Source organism: Plectropomus leopardus, chromosome 11 (genome assembly GCF_026936395.1).
Source record: "Plectropomus leopardus strain MGB_pleo_1.0 chromosome 11, ASM2693639v1, whole genome shotgun sequence".
NCBI lineage: Eukaryota > Metazoa > Chordata > Actinopteri > Perciformes > Serranidae > Plectropomus > Plectropomus leopardus.
This window is the reverse complement of record NC_142186.1, coordinates 6,350,469-6,369,360: the sequence shown is the minus strand read 5'-3', so window position 1 is coordinate 6,369,360 and position 18,892 is coordinate 6,350,469. Positions and strand designations below refer to the sequence as shown.

The 18,892-nt window shown below is 37.7% G+C and overlaps 1 protein-coding gene across 1 annotated transcript; it reads left to right on the top strand.

Moving 5' to 3' along the window:
* Window positions 1–16,823: 16,823 nt before the first annotated feature.
* On the top strand, window positions 16,824–18,691 carry LOC148188193 (uncharacterized; the record flags this gene model as incomplete). Its single annotated transcript, XM_088084882.1, has 3 exons — window positions 16,824–16,949; window positions 18,007–18,356; window positions 18,475–18,691. Coding segments are annotated over 3 exons (693 nt in total), but the record flags the coding sequence as incomplete, so codon positions are not given.
* Between the last annotated feature and the right edge of the window lie 201 nt (window positions 18,692–18,892).

Below are 18,892 nucleotides of genomic sequence, written 5' to 3'. Positions count from 1 at the left end.
TACACCTGGGAAGTCTTCAAAAACGTTTCAGAAAAATCTATTGAAAACAGCTATATTGAACACTATATTGAACAACACTGTGCTGGAATTAGTTGTCAGACATGACCTCAACATACAACTAATTATTCATTTAATGGAGTCAATTTCATTTTTTTTCTGTTATGTTCTCCTTGTGGCAGTGAAGAGGCAAAACAACTTGAGGCAGAGTGTGAGTCCCTGTGGAGAAATACAGTGATCTCTTCACACTCATTTCTGGTGGTATACAGCTGCTTCTGATGAGGTTGCAAGTGAAGTGATTGCCTATAAAGTAATGTTTAGAAAAATCCAATACACATTAGTCATATGATTTAAAAAGACTGCACTGGCTAGCACCATACATCTCTCGGCAGTGCCGTCTAAATAGTACATTATTGGGTTCAGGCTTCTGATCAATCTCCTGCAAATTAAGCTGATATGAAGCAAGCCTGCTTTACTCATTATGTTTTGGGTGAATATGATGCCAGAATATTCAGTACCAATGCAGGATTTAGGATTTGGGATTAGGTATGGAGGTTGGGATGGTGGTTGCCTGTACTCAGCTAAACCATACTTCATTTGCTTGATGTCACTATTGGAATATTAACCTAATGAAAAATGTCGCAGGTTATATATATGTATGGCTCTATTATTACAATATATACAGGCTTATTCCCCCATAAAAAGAAACTACCAATGCAAAACTAAAAATAATTCCCAGGAGAGGAGCTTTAACTGTGACAGAAATCATACTTTTGTCCTCATCATAAGCAACTAATAGTACTGGCAAGTAAGTCATGGACTAGACTACAGGTCTAAGCAACAGCGCTGTTGGCTGGGCCACTTGCAGCCCTGTTGAGAAGGAAAAGAGGAGAAGAACAGGGTTCAGGGGGAAAGAGAAGAACTGACAGATCAAGGGAGAAGGGGTTAGACACGCCTATATACGTCACAGCTGTGACTGAATTGATGAGGCATATGTGGTTAACTTAAGGTGGTGCAGGTGAATTGAATTAGTGGAAGAGAGAAGCACAGTCAGTTACTGTAACCTAAACTGTGATTTTTTTTTTCATAAACCAAGTACTTTTTTTTTTGGTTCTCTTCACCAAGTATATTTGGTAGTATTTTCCCTAAACCTAATCAATGAAACTGCAACCATTCGTTATAAACTTTGTTTTGGCATTGTTTTTGTGTTTACAGCATGTAATTTGAATACATTTTTAGCCTACCAACACATAATGGGTTGTTAAGATTTTTTGTCTATGTGACATATTTCAGGGAGACTGTGCTGAAACTTAACTGAACATCCATAGGAGAGGCTTCCTGCCCTGCGCAAGAGAGAGATGTAATGTAACAGCAATGCTTGCTTTCTTTATCAAGTTTTTTATGTCTCTTTTATATTGAATTAGAAACCCATTTCTCTCCCTGCCCATGCCTGAAGACACTGTTCGCATATTAAGGCTGCCCGTACTTGCTATTGATTTGCAACTTTCAATATGTTTCTCCCTATTACTCATTACAAAGCTTTTAAATTTGCTTATGAAAGCTTGATGTCTGTTTAAAATATAATGGGTTATAAATAAATCTAAATGCATTCATCAATTTGGCGTTGTGCTCTAGCGAGTGGAAAAACAAGAATAGATTCAATACATTGTAGCTGCATCCAAAATTAAAAATCAGTCAGTTTAATGACATTGCCTTTCAGGTTTGTACAACAAAACTAATAACTTTGCAAGCAAAACTAATTTAGCTCTGTATAATTAGAATGATGGAGTTACAATTACTGCAACCATTATTCTTAGAAATTGAGCTGTAATTAAACTGTAGAGTGTTTGGGAATTTAAAAAGGTTGCAAGCAGGATTCTTCACCATCTCCATGTCACTGTCAAATTACCTGTGATACCTTTGCTGTAGAACGTACACAGCAAAGTGGATGATAGCTGAAAAGATCAGCAGCCTCTCTCTCTCACACTGCTGGAATTGTTAGTGCTAGTGTTTCTCTAAATAACCTTAAGGTCATGTTTCTCTTAAATCCTCTGTCTTTCTGTCACAAAGACAATGTTGCTCCAGGGCTTTAGAGAAGAGGCTAATTATGCCGGGGGTGATTATTCCGACAGCTACTCTCTCTCTCTACCACCTGAGCCCTAAACCAGAAAAGCTTTAACTCTGATAGCGCTGATAAAGGAGTGCACAATTTAAATTCTGCACCTTAAAACAAATCTTTGTGTCAAAAAAAGCTTTCAAGTTTTATATTGTGTTTAAAATGCTGCACACCAGCTTCAACTGTTTTCTGCACATGTTGAAGTGTCCTCAATTGCCCCAACAGTAATTACACCCCTTAACATTAAGAAGAATAAAAAAACAAATTTAACAATGCGGCAGGAGCTCTACCGTATTTTGAACGTAATGGTTCTCACTGTGGGACTACTTGTCTACAATCAATGATTAAACAGGAAATTAACTGTGCGGTTGATTCATCATAATAAGACACAAAGCCAACCTGGGTGTTTAAAAGAGCTGCTCTGAGAGGAGTTTGCCCCAGAGTCCTAACACAGATTTGGAAAAAGGCTCTGCTGTCTATGGATATGAGTATTTATGGTTACTGAATGAATATGTAGAGGGAGTTGCTGGATAAAAATAATAATAATAATAATAATTTATCTGTTAAGTCAGTCTAACCATATAGCTAGATGAATAAATTAAAGGCCTGTATAGTCCCTCAGGTCGATGGAGTCACTAACAGGGGTTACAGTGACTCACACTGTCAATGATAATTTTTAGCTGAAGGGCGAGAGGAATAATTGGTTTCCTATCATGCAAGACAGAAACAATATCCGCACACTGTAATCAATACAGAAATTTACAAACTACTCCACATGTTCTCTAGATGAAGGAGAGGTTAGGAAAGAGCTACGAGTAAATCCAGGTCAGCCAGGGACAAAGAGAGCCAAACCACCAAAGCATGAAGATAATAAAGCCACCTTGAGTTGTATCAGTGAGACTGACGGAGAGAGATGCTATCACGCTCTCCCCATACTTCTAAAGCTGCAGAGTGGGGTCGCTTTGAGGTTTGTAGAACTCATTTTGGCAACACTAACACTCAGCACAGACAGCTGTATACATATTTTGTTAGGTTGTCATTCCTGTGACTTTTGATTCTGCACTGCTGGAATCAATTGACAACCACCATATCCAGTTCTGAGGTGTAATTTCCTCTTTTTCTTTGATTTGACATATTTTTTGCTTTTGGAGTTACTTTTGTTTTTTTTTATTGTGCAACCTGACAGAAAAGGGTTGAGAGCACAACTTTCTACACTGCAATCAAAAAAAAAGTTTTATTGCAAGCAAAATCAATTTGTGATTGGAAACGTCTTTAAACTTCCGTTTGAAAAGCCAAAAGTTTTGCCTGCTGTTGAGCTTAATATTGTAAGACACGTCTCTATTGGCCAGTGAGTTTAACTGTTATCTGGGAGCCATAAAGGGTGCGCAAATGTTCCTAAAAATGCAAATCTCAAGATCTTGCCAAAAAATTTCTTGACTTAATGCTCGCCCACTCCATCCTGCTTCATTTAACAAGCATCTATTTCAGCACAGGTGACGATCAGATGTTTTATGGTTTCCCAGAGCTTTTGGGAAAATGCTTCATTATTTTAAAGGCATTTTCACTGTGCAATTGTGATGTTTTTTCAGGCAAGGACAAAAATGATTTATTCTGTCTTTTTTCTTCTTTTAATGTGGTCAAGTAGCATCAATACTGATATTTACAGCTCTCAAGTACTTCTCCCACTTGTTAAGTTTAGTTTAAAACCTTGATTATTCATATTATTCATATTCACATACTGACATATACTATACAATACAATATAGTACAATATACAATTTTAGAGCAGAGACTTGAAAAAAGGGTAGCAGTGCATGAATAGCCTATGGAAGACAGTACCCTACTAAAGTAAAGCAACTAATGCACCATAACAAGCAGCAAAGATGTGGGTTTTTTTGGTCTTTTGGTCACTACTTTAAATGCACACGGCAGCTACAGAAGGACACGATCATTGATTTCCAATTCCCAGAAATCAATGTGCACAGCACAGTTTCCTAACTTTTGGGTTGAGAGCCCCACTTGAGGTCATCTGCAGTTGACAGAGTCACTGGGGATTTTTTAAAAATAATAAAATGACATTTGGTTGGTGCCGTTTTTGGAGCTTTGCCTTTGAAAATAGGATGCAAAAGTGTGCCATATGCAAATGAAGACTACATGAAAACTTGGCAGTGCATGATTTGCTTAGGCCATGAGAATAGTTTGATTTGGTAATGGGCTGATGGGCATGTAAAAATTATTACACATTATATCAAGACTGCAGAATGTGGACAAAAAACTGATATTAGCAGGGCTGTAAGACACAAATATGTAGGATCACACAGACCGGCAACACCATCAGAGCCAGACATCACAGCGTCTCACACAGAGAGAGAGAAACAGACAGACACCCCCCACCCAACCTTACACGCACTCTCACACACACACACTGAGGCTCATTAAGAGAGAAATGTGGAGCAGTTGATCACAGTGAGTCCATGCAGATCTAAAGCATTATCGACCTAAAAATGGCAAACTCTGTCACTGCTCTGCCATGGTTATCGACACGCTGTCTGCAGCTGGATGGATGTCTGCTCCCCTAACTGTAATGGGCTGCTCTGATATCTACAGAAAAGGCTTTAGGAGATTGATTGGTGGTTTCAGCTGTCTGCCTGCTCGGCCATTCACAGCTTACAGATGAATCACATAGGAAGTGGCAGGATCAGCCACTTGTTGTCTGACACCTTCTCCACAAACTCTGATCACAGTTAGCCACACAGGGGAAAGATTTTTCCACCCCACACAGTGCCGGATTAAGTCCCAACTGTTGTATGATTATTTTTATCTGAACTAAAAATATGAGCACATTTATTTGCAGAGCTGACAATAATCATGAGTTTAATTAAAAACTAAAAAATAGAAATAAAATTCTCAGATATAAAGGGCCCGATAAATATTATACTATTCTATGTATTCATTTTAGATATGTCTTATGTCATGCATTAATAGGACATATAGTAGTGGTGGGAAGTAGCCTACCACTTTGCGTGAGGGGGGACAAAAAGCAATGGTCATATAACTGTAAAATAATGAGGGACTATACTCATACTTTACGTGGAAGTACATAAAAAGAGTAACTAATGATGTGGTTGTTATTCTGATTCACAGATATGAACCAACCATTACCTAATGATTTATTAAAATAGCACCTCACAGTCTGTTCCCTAGTATCTCATCTTTTACTTTATAGCCCTTGATTACAAGTTATTTGAGAACCGCTAATCAACAATTCATTTATTCATTACTTGCTCTACTACATCTCAGAGGGAAATTATGTACTTTTTCCTCCACTTTGTTTATTTGACTGCTTTAGTTAGATGCTTCAGCTTAAAAGTTTATGTAAAACAACAATGTCACACTTATGACATGAATGAATAAAGATTAAGCCAATGGTTCCCAAGTTTTTTGGCTTGTGACCGCCAATGAACAAGTAGTGTTTACTTGGCATTTATTCCCTCTATTATTGATCAAAAACATTAAACACCCAGTGAAGATGCAAACATGTTTTTATCTATTGTAATGTCAAGCTCATCAACAGATGGAAAGCCCAAGCTGCCAAAGAAACAGCAAAGTCAATGAAGCGATGCATGATTTATCATTTTCCATTTATATGCGGGGTGGAACAGTGGGTGGAGAGGAAGGAATGTGCCACCTAGAAATTTATAAATCAGTCAAAAGGGAATTAAGCCATTGTTTTTAAAAAAAAAACACAAAAGGGGACAAAACACTTTGATAAAGAAAAAGAGGTGTAACAAGCACAATGGTCTCATGTCTGACAGAGCCACACGTTTCTGTGTTTGCATGGATGTGTGTGTTTGTGTGTGTCTATAGTGTGTAAGTGTAAATGTGTTTGTTACGTACAGTATTCGCTTCTGTGAGAATGTTTAAAAATCATCTTCACATAGAACACTTAATGATACATTGCACAAGTAAATCACAAAGAGTAATGATAGAACAAACAGAACATAAAGTCAGTATGTTGTATGTGTGGGTAAAACTTGTCTAGAATAAGACAGTAGTTTGTCAGTGAACTTTGTGAGTTATAAACACACTCATCCCAAGTCATCACATATTGCCACTTTGCATTGGACTTCCACATCTACATATTATGCTCGAGGTATCCTCCTGCTGTTGACATTCCTGGATGCTGCTAGTGGGATGTCAACACAAGCACATGCATGGTGGGATTACCCTGCATGGGGTTATATTTAGGTAACAAAAGCACATAGCAACCAATGCTGGGGTGTCAACAAGCACATGCTGGCACGGATGGTTTGGCATCAAACGTACAGATTATTAGATATAGGCAAAAAAGGCCTGTAAGTTGTAGAAACATCTCATTCAGATGAGAAGTGAACACCAGACTCCTATAGGGACTTTCATGCTCCTTATATTGCGTCGTTACAGGCATGCAATTCAACCTGACGCTGTCCAACGACGTATTATGCTGACGTGAAATATGGCTTTTGGTGTCGGGATCTTATGCCGAAAGCACTGCAAAAGTGGCGGTATTTGACAACTTCGGAATGAGAAAGGGCAAGAGTTATGGAGCCAAATTTTGAAACATAAACTTTGTTAAATGTTGCTGTTGCTCCTGGCTTAATATGAGTAGAGGTTGCTCAGCTAATTTTATGCAATGCAAAGTGTCAAAGGCTATGCCACCAACTAGCGTTTTGGAGTTTAATTACAGAGCGACACAGAAACACCACTGCACAAACTTAAATGCTCCCAACAGTATAGGCCACTTGTGTGCGCTTGCCTATGCATAACTCAGTCGTTTTAGGCAGTTTGCTTTAGGTAACAATACTAAGAAGGCCTGGTTAACATCAGTTTTAATTTGGAGTGTATGAAAAACATACATCTCTCAGATAGCAATTGGCTCATAGGGTGTAAGACAGTAAAATATGTAGCCAGATGCTAGTCTTCCATGAGCCTTGTAAGTAAAAAACCCTGCGAGTGTAGTATTTGTATACTGTATGTACATTGGCAATAACCACTATTGATAGCCTGCTTGTTGACTGAAGGCTGTACTGTCCAAACAGCTTTGGACAGTAGGCTTTACTCCTCACATTTTTTACAGGGATCACTGCTGAAGAGACCCAGAATCAAACCTTGAGGAACACCTGACACAAGATGTGGGTGATGTGGTTCTGAAGAAACTTCTGACTATCTAAACCTGCTATTGAGATTTAATGGGATTTTGCAAGTGTTGGCAACCATTTTTAAGGCAAGCTGAGAAAAAATGATGCAGCTAACTGTCGAGAAAGGTGTGGAAATTTAAAAGCGTAAAACTAAAAACATCTTCAGTACAAGATGTTACTTTTGTCACTTGAGGGAGGGCTGTTGCAGTGTGGATTATTCTAAAATAGTTTTGACAAAAACAATAACCTGAGAGAGAACTATTTTCCTTTTAACCTTGAACAAAAAGGATAAATCTGAGTTGGATCTGAAATTGTTTAAATCATGAAAGGGAGGCAGTTTTCTTTTCAAAGCACATTCAAATTGAGAAGGTTTAAATATATATAATATTGTGTGTTCTTGCCTCTGGGGTTATACATGTGCATTTGAGAAGTTCTGTATACAAACACAGTAAAAAATGTATATGTGTGTTTGTGTGTTGGGTTTTTAGACTCAGTGGGAGCAGAGAGGCAGTTAATCAGCCACCTCTTTCTCTCCTTTCACAGTTTCTTCAAAGGGAGGTGCCAAGAGGCAACTGCTGAGAGTGAGAGACAGTATCTTGATTACATTTCTCATCAAAACAATAGGCTCTCTCCAAGACTAGCAGCCAGCAGCAGCCCAACCATATAATTGTGAAGATTTAATATTGTCAGGTAGAGAAACCTCTTTCCCTGAGGGTTAGAGAAGCAGATAACAGGAATATGAGCATGAAAGGACAATTTTCAGGCACAAAGGACATGGGCCTAATTATCGACCAAGTTTTTAAAATGGTATCCTTTTTTTCCCTTGGTGACATAATAGTGAGATAAATAGGCAGGCAAACAGAGAATCATAAGAGACAGACAGCTGTGTCTGAAAAAGTATCTTCATTTATTCATAATAAAAGATTGCTCAAATTTTGTAATTGGGAAATTTAATGACTCAGGTCAAGTGAAATCACAAATTTTGATTATTGTGTTACAGCATATATAGAAGTGGAGACAACCCGATGAATGGAGGAATGGAAATGGAAATCATTCTGGAGCTCTGTATATTGATTCTGACAACATTAACATCACGCTGAGCTTGAGCCTTTAAGGATGTGCAGGGAATGACGGGATGGAGGGTTGAAATGAATGGAAAATGATGCTGAAGGGATGGCAGCTCTCCTCTCCCAGACGGTGAAGGCTGCCTGTCTGGATGAGTCACCCTCTGATTCCTCGTTTCCAAACAAATTAGAGTGAAAACAAGCACCGGTGGAGGGCTTATGAGGTCTGTGGAATCAATATGCTATTAAAACCTGTCTTTGCCCGCCTCTGCCCATCTGTGCCCCCTGCTCGACCTAACACTGACTAGTACAACTTGGTGTTTCCAGGCCAGCGCTGCACACCATGCTATTGCTGGCTCACTGAAGAGCTGGCAGAAGCTGCTGAAGGCATGTGTGTGTGTGTATGTGTGTAGGTGTGTGCATGTTTGTCTGTGTTTGTATGTGTGGACAGCTGGCACACTCGCATACCTGGCTAGTTTGACTTTAGGCTGGCATCTGCAGCTGTTAGAGAACGTGTGTTGTCACTTATAATACAATCAAAATGCCTGAAATAAACTTTTATGAAAGTGGAGTTCAGTTAGTTTGGTTGTTTATCAATTAATGTATGAAATAATTATGAATTAACATTCCTCAGGATTGAAGTTTGAGCTACTCACATAAAGTCACAGTGACCTAATGATTTGTTAATGGTGAGTTACAGGAATTCTTGATACATCCTGCATTAATACATGCAATAAACAAGATAAGTTAAGTATGATTAGCGTGGTTTGTACCCTTGAGCCCGTTACATATAGTGTCACGGCTCGCAGATATTAGTATTGTATTTCTATATTTATAAGCACAAATTCCACTCATTTATGAAGTCGCTCCTTACACACTCCTTACGCACTCCTAAACCATGCTGTGTGAAACAGGCCTTATGATAAAGTTTTACTCACCTTTGTTATGCCATTAAAGATTTTTTTCAGCTCTCCCTATCATTTGGGACTGTACATTCCTGTTGTACTCCTCCTGTGTGTCCTTCAAGAAAGTTAAGAATTATTTTAATCCTACTTCATATTTTTTCTTTAGTTCCTCTGCTGTTTGAGGAGGCCCTACTACTTTTAGGTTTGTTTTGTTTTTGTCCATAAATGTGTGACCTTATTTTTTTTTATTATTATAAATGTATGAGTTTATAATCTCAGAGAATATATTTATTGCTAATTTGTGGTTTTCCTTGAAGTTTTTATCAATTTTTGATTAAAATAGACAATCATGGAGATAAAGCCCTCAGAGGCAAATAATATTTAGGGGGAAAAAAATCCATCATATAGGTTTGATCCAAAATGTTTTTGCTTGTTTGATTTGTTTTGTTTAAGGATCATGTCAGGATACTCTTTTATAAAATTATTGTGTCATAAAATTAAATTAAAATTAAATGATTTTTTATGACATTTTTTTAAATCGGTGTAACATAGGGGTAAATAATTATTTTGCAAGGTGAAAAGAAAAGGGTTTTTTTTTCATCCATGAAAACAGATGAAAAAAAGAATATGGGCAGGTTATTTCTTAAAATCATTTTAGGATCATCACTTAAGGATCATTTCTTCTAAATGTTTGTTGTTGCAATGCTCATTTTGGCTACAGGAGGCTGAAGTGCACTCATCACCACCCCATATCCTAATAAGACTAAAAGCATCCATGTTTTACTCCAGGTGAGTTTTAATCGCTTCATGCATCAGACAAGGTTAATTTGTGTTAGCAGGTTATGTAACAGATAATTACACAAAGCAGAAGTTCCTTGTCTAGCTCATGTGGGGCTGGAGTTTACAACAGAATAACATAGATGGAAAAAAAAGAAAGAACTCATCCTGGAGTGGTTGCTGAGGCAGACAGACTCATGAAACTCTTACCTACAGGCAATTTACAGAGTTAAATCCCCCTGACTTGCATGTCTTTGGACTGGATTCAAATCAGTGTTTTGAGGACTCCAAGGCAGAGTTACAAGATTTTAACAGCAGGTCAACTCTCTGACTGGCTGCTCTGTGTACTTGGACTGTATGACTGACAGACTGGCTGCAGGGTGAACATCAGAAGGATTATACATGCATGTCTTATCGGACTCTGACAGAGCTCTCCTGACAGCCTCCAGCTCTGCCTCTCTCTCACTCCTGTCTCTGTCTCTGTCTCTGTGGGCACACAAAGGCCTGGGGAAGGTTTTTCAGTGGGCCTTTTTCACAACATCCATTTTGTATAGGAAAACCTCAGGTGTCACTAATAACATCAATGATGGCTTCGCTCTCCCCAAGTATCCCAGTGAGCCATGGCAGTGTGACAGTGAGCCACCTCGCACAATACCAGGACCCTGACACTGAAGCAGATAATTGGAATTCAGCCTTTATTCATTTCATTTCATTGTGTTTTGTGAAACTTTCCTCTGTGGAAATCCAAATATGGTCACTTCTGGCTCGAAAAACCACGATAGTGATGGAGAAAATGCAGAACTCAAAGCTTTAAAAGGTGAGTTCACAAACCAAAGCATGACATTACAAAAGCCCTATCCATTATTTTTACAGTCAATAAATTTAACTTATAAAGCAGTACAAAAAAAGGCATAATCAATAACATTGTGGCTTTGTTCCATGTAAGTAATCCAGTAAGGCGCACCACAGTGAGCTTGCACAATTGTCTTACAATTGACCAACTTAAATAAAATGTAATGTAAAAGTTGTACCTGTTGTTTTCTTGAAATGGCATTAAGAAATATCTGCTGTTAAAAAGGTCTTTCCTCACCCAATAACATCCAACAACTCCAACAGGTAAGTTAGGTGGCTGTCAATCACCCACAACTAAAAAAAACAACAAACAACATTTAATAATGGAAATGTACTGTAGACAAATTAGGGATAAAAATCCATAAGATCTTGTTGTCACATCAAAAACAGTGCTAATGGTAGTATTTCTGTGCTAATGTGTATCTTATCAAAAGAGTATAGTGGGAATATAGCCACCAGTATTTCTCTTTCTCTTGTGATTAGGCTGTTTGAAGAAACAAGCATGATTTCCTGGCTGCATTAACTGTTTTAACAGCCTGTTGCTGCTGTTGGACTATTTCCTAAAATTCATGCTTGTCTCTCTCTGTTTGTGTCTTTGTCTTCAAACCACTGCCTTTTCCCTGGGATGAATTCCAAAACGTTTGAATAGAAAATTCTTAATATATGGTCCAAAACCCACATGACTGTTACTGTAAGATATATTCGTAGTGCGGATGATTGTGTTTGTGCTTTTTTTTTATCATTGGTGTGTGTAATTCTTATCATGCTGACTTTACTTAGGTCTCTCCAGCTAGCAGGGAACGTTCTCACAACATTGGCTCACGTTACCTACAAGTTGCAATAATGTTTTAAAGAAAACATTTTAATCTAATGTTCAAAGAACGCTTTAAGGACGTTTATTAGATGAAATACTGTTCCTTTAAGGTTATATGCTGACTAAGACATTTGGTTATAACTGCAACATTATGAGGATGTTTTGATGATATTGAGAAGTTACAGATCATAGAATGTTCTTTTATAAAACGTTCCCACAATTTTACATGAAACAAAACAAAGGAAGAGGACTTTAAAGGCGACATCCAGAAAATATATTATTGAGGCCTGAGATTACAGACAATTTTTAATAAAAATGTGATGTAATGTGATATGTTAATATATATATATATATATATATATTTAATGGTTATAGAGAATATTACCCTAACTTTAAGAAGAATGTTCTGGGAACTAAAAGAAAACCTGCTGCTGAAAACATTCCTAAAACATTGCATTGGTTGCATTGTGCCATTTTTAGAATGTTTTTAGAACCAAAACTTGCTAGCCAGGGATTTATTTACAAAAAACAAGGTGATAACATTGTGCAAAAACTGTCTTCAAAATGTAATAAAAAATAAAGACTTTCTTTTAAAGCAAAGAAAGCGACACTAAATTTAAAAATGAACATTGAAGTGTTTTCAAATAAACAAGCAAAAGTTCATGCACCCTCACTCCAAAAGTACAGATCGCAGATTCCTGTGCACACTAGTTTCTTAGTCCAGCACACAGCAACCACACTGACCCACTGACACACCTGTTTGGCTGCTTCAGTTCTTATAAACTGCATGCTGCTGATCAGCAGATTAAGCACAGGTTTGCTTAATCACTCTCTGATTGAATCCTGGAGAAGCACACAAAGAAAAAAAAAAGTAACAGGCCCAAAAATAGGCCCACCTACCTATCAGCCAAAAAGCTAGTAAAGTATAGTGGATGGTATACCCACTTCCCTCTGGTAGCCTCCCAATCTGCCTAGTAGTACACACAGTAGTCTCTGTGTGCTCACAGTCAAGATACAACAACATAACACTTTTTGTTGCAGGATGTGTTTTTCAAGCAGAATTTTTCTGTGTTTTATCAGTTATAATCATGACTCATTACTTTCATACAGACACACAGGTCCTTCTGATTAGCAGATCAGACCTCCATCAGCGCCTGTGTGTCCCTGTAATATTCCTGCTACCACAAAAAATACTGTTACTATTACCACTACTTTTCTGCATCAATTTACATCAATCAAAGTATTTATTTAAAAGAAAACACAAAGTTGAGGCAGTATGACATTTCAAAATAAAATGGAAAATACTGCAGTAAGACTTTGAAGTATTTGTATTTACGCAACACAATTAAAAACTCTTTATTATAATTGTCTGAATGGTACAGGAAAAAAATATCCTAGTGAAAATTTAGTTTTTAAATTATAATAAGAATGTCCCGACAGCTGATGGAGCTGGACTCATCCTGTAGATGGCTGATATGTTCCGGATGTTTTTACCAAATAAAGCAGGAATCTGTGTTTTTACGAGCAAAACAGCTTAATATGTAGAAATCTCTGAAGGTCACTTGCCGTTAGATCTTAATTGATCCTGCTGTCGATTCAAATAGGTCTGATTGATGAAATTACAAGTGCTGCGCCACGTGCGTAAAAGGCGCACAGCGCTTCTGTCAATGTGGAGACGCACATATCAATCCAGCTGCTATGTGATGACTAAATAAATAATAAAAGAAATGCACACAGTTGCAGTAAACCAACACATAACGCTCAGTCATGATAAAACTTACATGAAAATTGAATTTTGATGCGCATTTTAAAGTGTTCTGGAGCAACGTAAACGAGACAGAACTTAACAGTTAGATGTCGGCAACTCTGAGATCAGTAAAATAATAAATATTATATATACAGTTTTTGATCAAGCAGGCACACACGAGTTTGCAGTTGGCCCATATAGCGCAAATATTTGCAAAAACAAAAACACACAATCAGGCCAGCTGTTCATAAGACTGACAGCAAACCTCTATCAGACACTATGAGTGAGGGCGCAGTCAGGTATGCAGGCTGCATGTCTACATTAGTTATATATAGACCTGATCTCAGGTGTTTTGCAAGTTGATTAAATTAAACTTTAGATCACAGAGGTGAGTGACGCACGTGCGCACAGTGCGCAGTGACGTGGAGTGTCCATGGTTTCCTTCGGTGCATCTTTATTTCATAACAAAACAGAATCGTCAGATTTTTCCAGAGAAAAGTTTTTCACAACTTTCACTCGACGATTTCTACTGAGAAATAGCATCCTGACAGGAGTAAAGACTCTCAGAAACTCACTGAAAGCCACTCAACTGCCTTCCATGATGGAAACTGTAAGATTCAAACATTTTGACTGACTTTTTGTCTTCAACTTGACGGTGTTTAACCCCCGACTGAAACATTGTAAACAGGCTCATTTGTTAACAAGCTAGCAAAAAAGAGACAAACGTATTTTGTTTTTAACAGCCACTTAATATTAATATCAACATTTAAACACCACTGAATTCATAGCATTGAAATATTTGACATACATATGACATTTCTTGAACTGCAATTTCAAAAAACTTGAAATTTAAATGTATATCCTACAATGTTTAAAATTTCAGATCCATAATTTCACGTATGAAAATTTTGGAAAACATATATATTGGCTTTTTGGATCTGAAAATAGCAATCAATCTGAGCAACCTGAAACTTTTTTTTTTTATCTGAAACTTTAATTCATGGATCTGAATTTGTGAACAAAAATATATTCAAATTCAGCTTTTGAGATGAAAGTGAAAATGAATACTCATATTACTATTTACAAACTGCAGGAAGATAATTTCATCTCACTTAAAAAAAACATAAACAATCAAATGGCTGCGTCTTATATTTAAATTCAGACAGTTTCAAGCATAGACAAATACTATATGTAAAGACGCTGCATTGACTGTCTTGGCCATTCATTGGTGCGTCTTCATATCGAATATGTCGATAACATATGAAGACTAAGGACAATATAAAACAGTAACAAAAAGCAAAGTACGAACAACCATACAAGCATGCAACACCAGGTTTTACACAAATACAAAAAAATAAAATAATATAGAAAAATAGAGCAAAACCAAGTAAAATAACAAAAAAAAGGTTATATGATATCATATGATATTAAACACATAATGAACAACTGACTTGTTGAATTACTGAACTGCAAATATGAGGGCTTTTAATTCAAAAAACCCACAGTTTCTACATTTACTTGCTATATATATATATATATACTGTATGTATGTATGTGTGTGTGTGTGTGTGTGTGTGTGTGTGTGTGTGTGGTTTCAAACTTACTAATAATAAGAATTTCATCTTTTCATGTATCTCAGTTTATCTACAAAGTGATATCATGAATCTGAGTGTAGGCATGAGCACAACTTTGAAGGGAATTTAGGCCTTGTCTACACGTACACGGGTACTTTTTAGAAACACATATTTTCCTCCTCCGGTAACAAAAAAGTTCCTGTCCACACAGACGGTATTTAAAGACAAATCTCAGTCCACATCAAACATAAACGCAGACATTCAAGCAATTTCAAGCGCACGCCAAAGCGACAGGTGGTGATATAACCTCTACAGTAAGGCTACATTGGCCAGTCAGAAGCCTAAAGTCATTACCAGAAAAGTCATAACAAAAACAACAACAATGCATTGCAGGGAAGACAGAAGTGAAGTTTGAGGCCTACACACTCTGCTTGCATGAGCAGCACTGGCCAGTTGCAGCACGTCAATAGAGAAACAGTGGCTTACTGATTTTTTCCACGTGCCACAGACGGATGTCAGCAGAAATAGACCGTGAAAATGGTGTTTTGATAACTATATTGACTCTATACCACCTTTTACTACAGTTTCTGTCTTTATCTGTCACAGAGATGAGTTAATACAAATACATCTGATGAACTCAAACTTCCCTGCTTCCGTTTCAAAATAAAAGTTCTCTGACAACGTCTCTGTTGACCAAAACCCATCAATTACTCAGACAAGGCATTTTTATCATGTAACATTTGCATGACTGTATTGTTGACAATGCAAGAGCTGCACGACTTCATAAATGAGTGAAATTTGTGCTTATAAATGTGGAAATACAGAACTCATAGCAGCAGGTAGCTTTGCAGAAGCACCACAGCCAAAACCCTGTGTATGAACACCATGAGAGTGCAAATGTTGCAGGCAGGCAAGATGCACATTCTGACTTCAAAAACAAAGGAGCCAAGCCAAAACACCCAGTTTTTCCTGTCTACACATAAAAACAGGAAACAAAGAGGGATTTAAGGGGGATTTTAAAAGGGATTTTAAGGAACAGAAAACTTGTGATGAAAACGTGTTGAAAGGACTAACATGCCTAAATGCTGACAAAGAATAATGTCATTTTCTAAGGGAAGTTGGAATTTTTTGCAGAAAATTGTGATTGGAGCTTTTTGTCATTCACTGCCGTTTGTTGCATTTACACTGTAAAAATTAATACCAGCTACAACATGTACAAAATTGAGGCAACAGTTTATTGATTTAATTTTTTTATTTTAATTAAAATGAACACAAATTTATATATTTTGGTGTATTCTCTTATTGTAAGCATCAGTTAATTAAATAGGTAATGCAAATAAATACCTTCAATGTAATTACATTGTTGGTATTTATGATATACATGTTAAGCATATCCACTTTTTAAAAAATTTAAAACAAAGCAATTTTCCATTTTTTTTGTTTCAAAATGAGTTTACTTTATCATTAGGTTTTACATGTAGAAATTATGCCAAAGGAATGAATAAATGCTAAGTGTGCAGATGGCAAATTGACAGATAAATTAAAAGAAAAGAGCGACAGAGTGAATTTGACCTTGAAAAAAAACTTTGAAAAATGCTTAAGATTTAATAAACAATATTGAATAGGATGTATTTTCAGTCTTTTTCATAATTGGATAAGTAAAAACAATAAAATAAATGGTTACTCATATATATTAATCATTTCTACTTGATAATTATGTCTCCAAACTGAGAGATCATGGCATGGGTTTTTATAGTATACTGTTGTATTTGTGAAGGATTATTCTAACATTGGTGTGTGTTACAGTCGTCTGCTGTGCCGTTCTTCCTACAAGACCACGACTACTGCAGAGTGTCTGCACGCAGGTCCACGAGACCGAGGGGGCCTGCTGCCCGCAGACCATGTCCATGCTGCAGCGGTGACCAGGTAAGACATCTGTTTTCCATATTTTGGATAGAAAAAAATGTTTATGTCCAACATTGTTCTCAATGTAATCCTAATTGGCTGCTCATGGCAAACTATATTTGAAATTGAAACATTTTGTCTGTTGTACAAGCCTATTGCTTAGTGGGTGTCAACAGGTGGTAATTATTCTGTATTGCAGAGATGAATAAAGTCAGCAAACCTGTTAGTTCCTGTTGTCATATTCAGCCATAACTGTAATGCTTTGCTAAAGCTGTATCTTACTGCTGCCTCCCTCTGTCGATGCTGGCCTCCTTGTGCTTAGTTGCTGGGTTAATGAGGGTGTCGTTCCCCAGATACTGACCATTATATCAACATTACCAAAATAAATTGACAAAAAATGCTTGTAAAAAGGCTTATCATTTCAGCCATTCAAATCTCTTCACTGATAAATGACGCAGAAAGCAGGTGTTGTCAATGTGCAACATTTGTCCTCTGAACTGTGTGTCCTCCTTGGGAAAAAAATCTGTCCGAATGACATTTTCTGAAGTCCCTTGAGAACTGATGTTAAATTATTTCTGTCAATTTTCCTAAAATTGACTGAGAAACAAAAAGCATTTTTCCTAATGTTAGACCCTCAAGACTAACTTTAAATCAAACTTTTGACAGAGCTCCATGCAACACCCTGTTTCCAAAAAAATACTGTAGTGTCCTGTCATTCAAAACAGCAGCAGACTGTTAAGGGCCTCCAGCCTGTTGCTTGTGGAGAAACCCACAATGCCTCGCTAACTACAGTAACAAACTGTTTTACTGTTTGAGATTAGTTGTAAATTAACAGCAATTGACTTATAAGAGAGACTTATAAGCTGAAGTAAAAGGTGGCATAGAGTCAATTTATTATCAGAACACCATTTTCACTGTGTATTTCTGCCAAAAACTCTGCGCGGCACACAGAGAAAATTGGCAAGCCACCGTTTTTCTGAATCCGGCATAAGAGTATAAAAATATCTTGTCAGTATCTTGTCAAATAACATTTTCACTGGAATCTGACATGCTCTCATGTGGTTTTGACCTTTCCCAGGTGCGGACTTCTGAGCCGAAGTACCAGCCCTTTGCTTCCGCTGGCCCCCCTCCCCAGAAGAGGAAGCGAACCGTTGCGGCTCGTCCTTCCGAGTCTTCAGAGACTCCTGAGGTGGTCAGTTCAGTGTCCACTCCTGAGCCCTCCACCTTAGCCGGTGACTTTGCCTCTCTTTTGGCTTTGGTCCCTAGGCCTTCTGCCATCACTGAGGACCAGCTGGTGTGCTCCGATGTGGCCCCCAGCCCTCAGCCCTCCACTCCTGTGCCGCCTGACGACGCCCCTCTGATGATCCACAACCGGTCCGTTGAGGAGTATCAGAGGATCTACCACGAAGTCGTGGATGACATGCTGAGGTATGCTGTCAACATCATGACTTTTTCAATTAGATCATCTGCTTCAATATTTATTATATCAGCTTTTTAATCACATGTATGGTCATGACTTAATTTGTGTTTCCTCTGCTCTCCTAAGGTTCAAGAATGGTCGGCTGCGCCCATACAGTCTGGCCTTGGGTCGATGCATCAAGCAGAGGCTTTGGGAGCATCTGGAGCGTCCAACGTTCACTGAATCAGTTAATGAGGACGGACTGGTTCGTGTGGACGTGTCATACGGGGCTGGGGTCCACCCTCCCGTGTATGACGTGGACGTTTCAGGTGAACCAGAGCCCTGGACACCACCTCAGAAATGAGCTAAGAAATACATTTTTTCTTACTTAGGCTCAAATATGTAAATATGTAAATAGCATTGTAGTGTTAAGTATTATAGTGTTAAGTATTGTAGTTTTAAGTTAACTGTTATATTCATAAGTTAAGTAGTAGCTGTGTGCTGCAAGAGCTCTCCATCTTTGTCACTCTGCTGCAGAATCAACCACATTCAAGCCATCTACTGC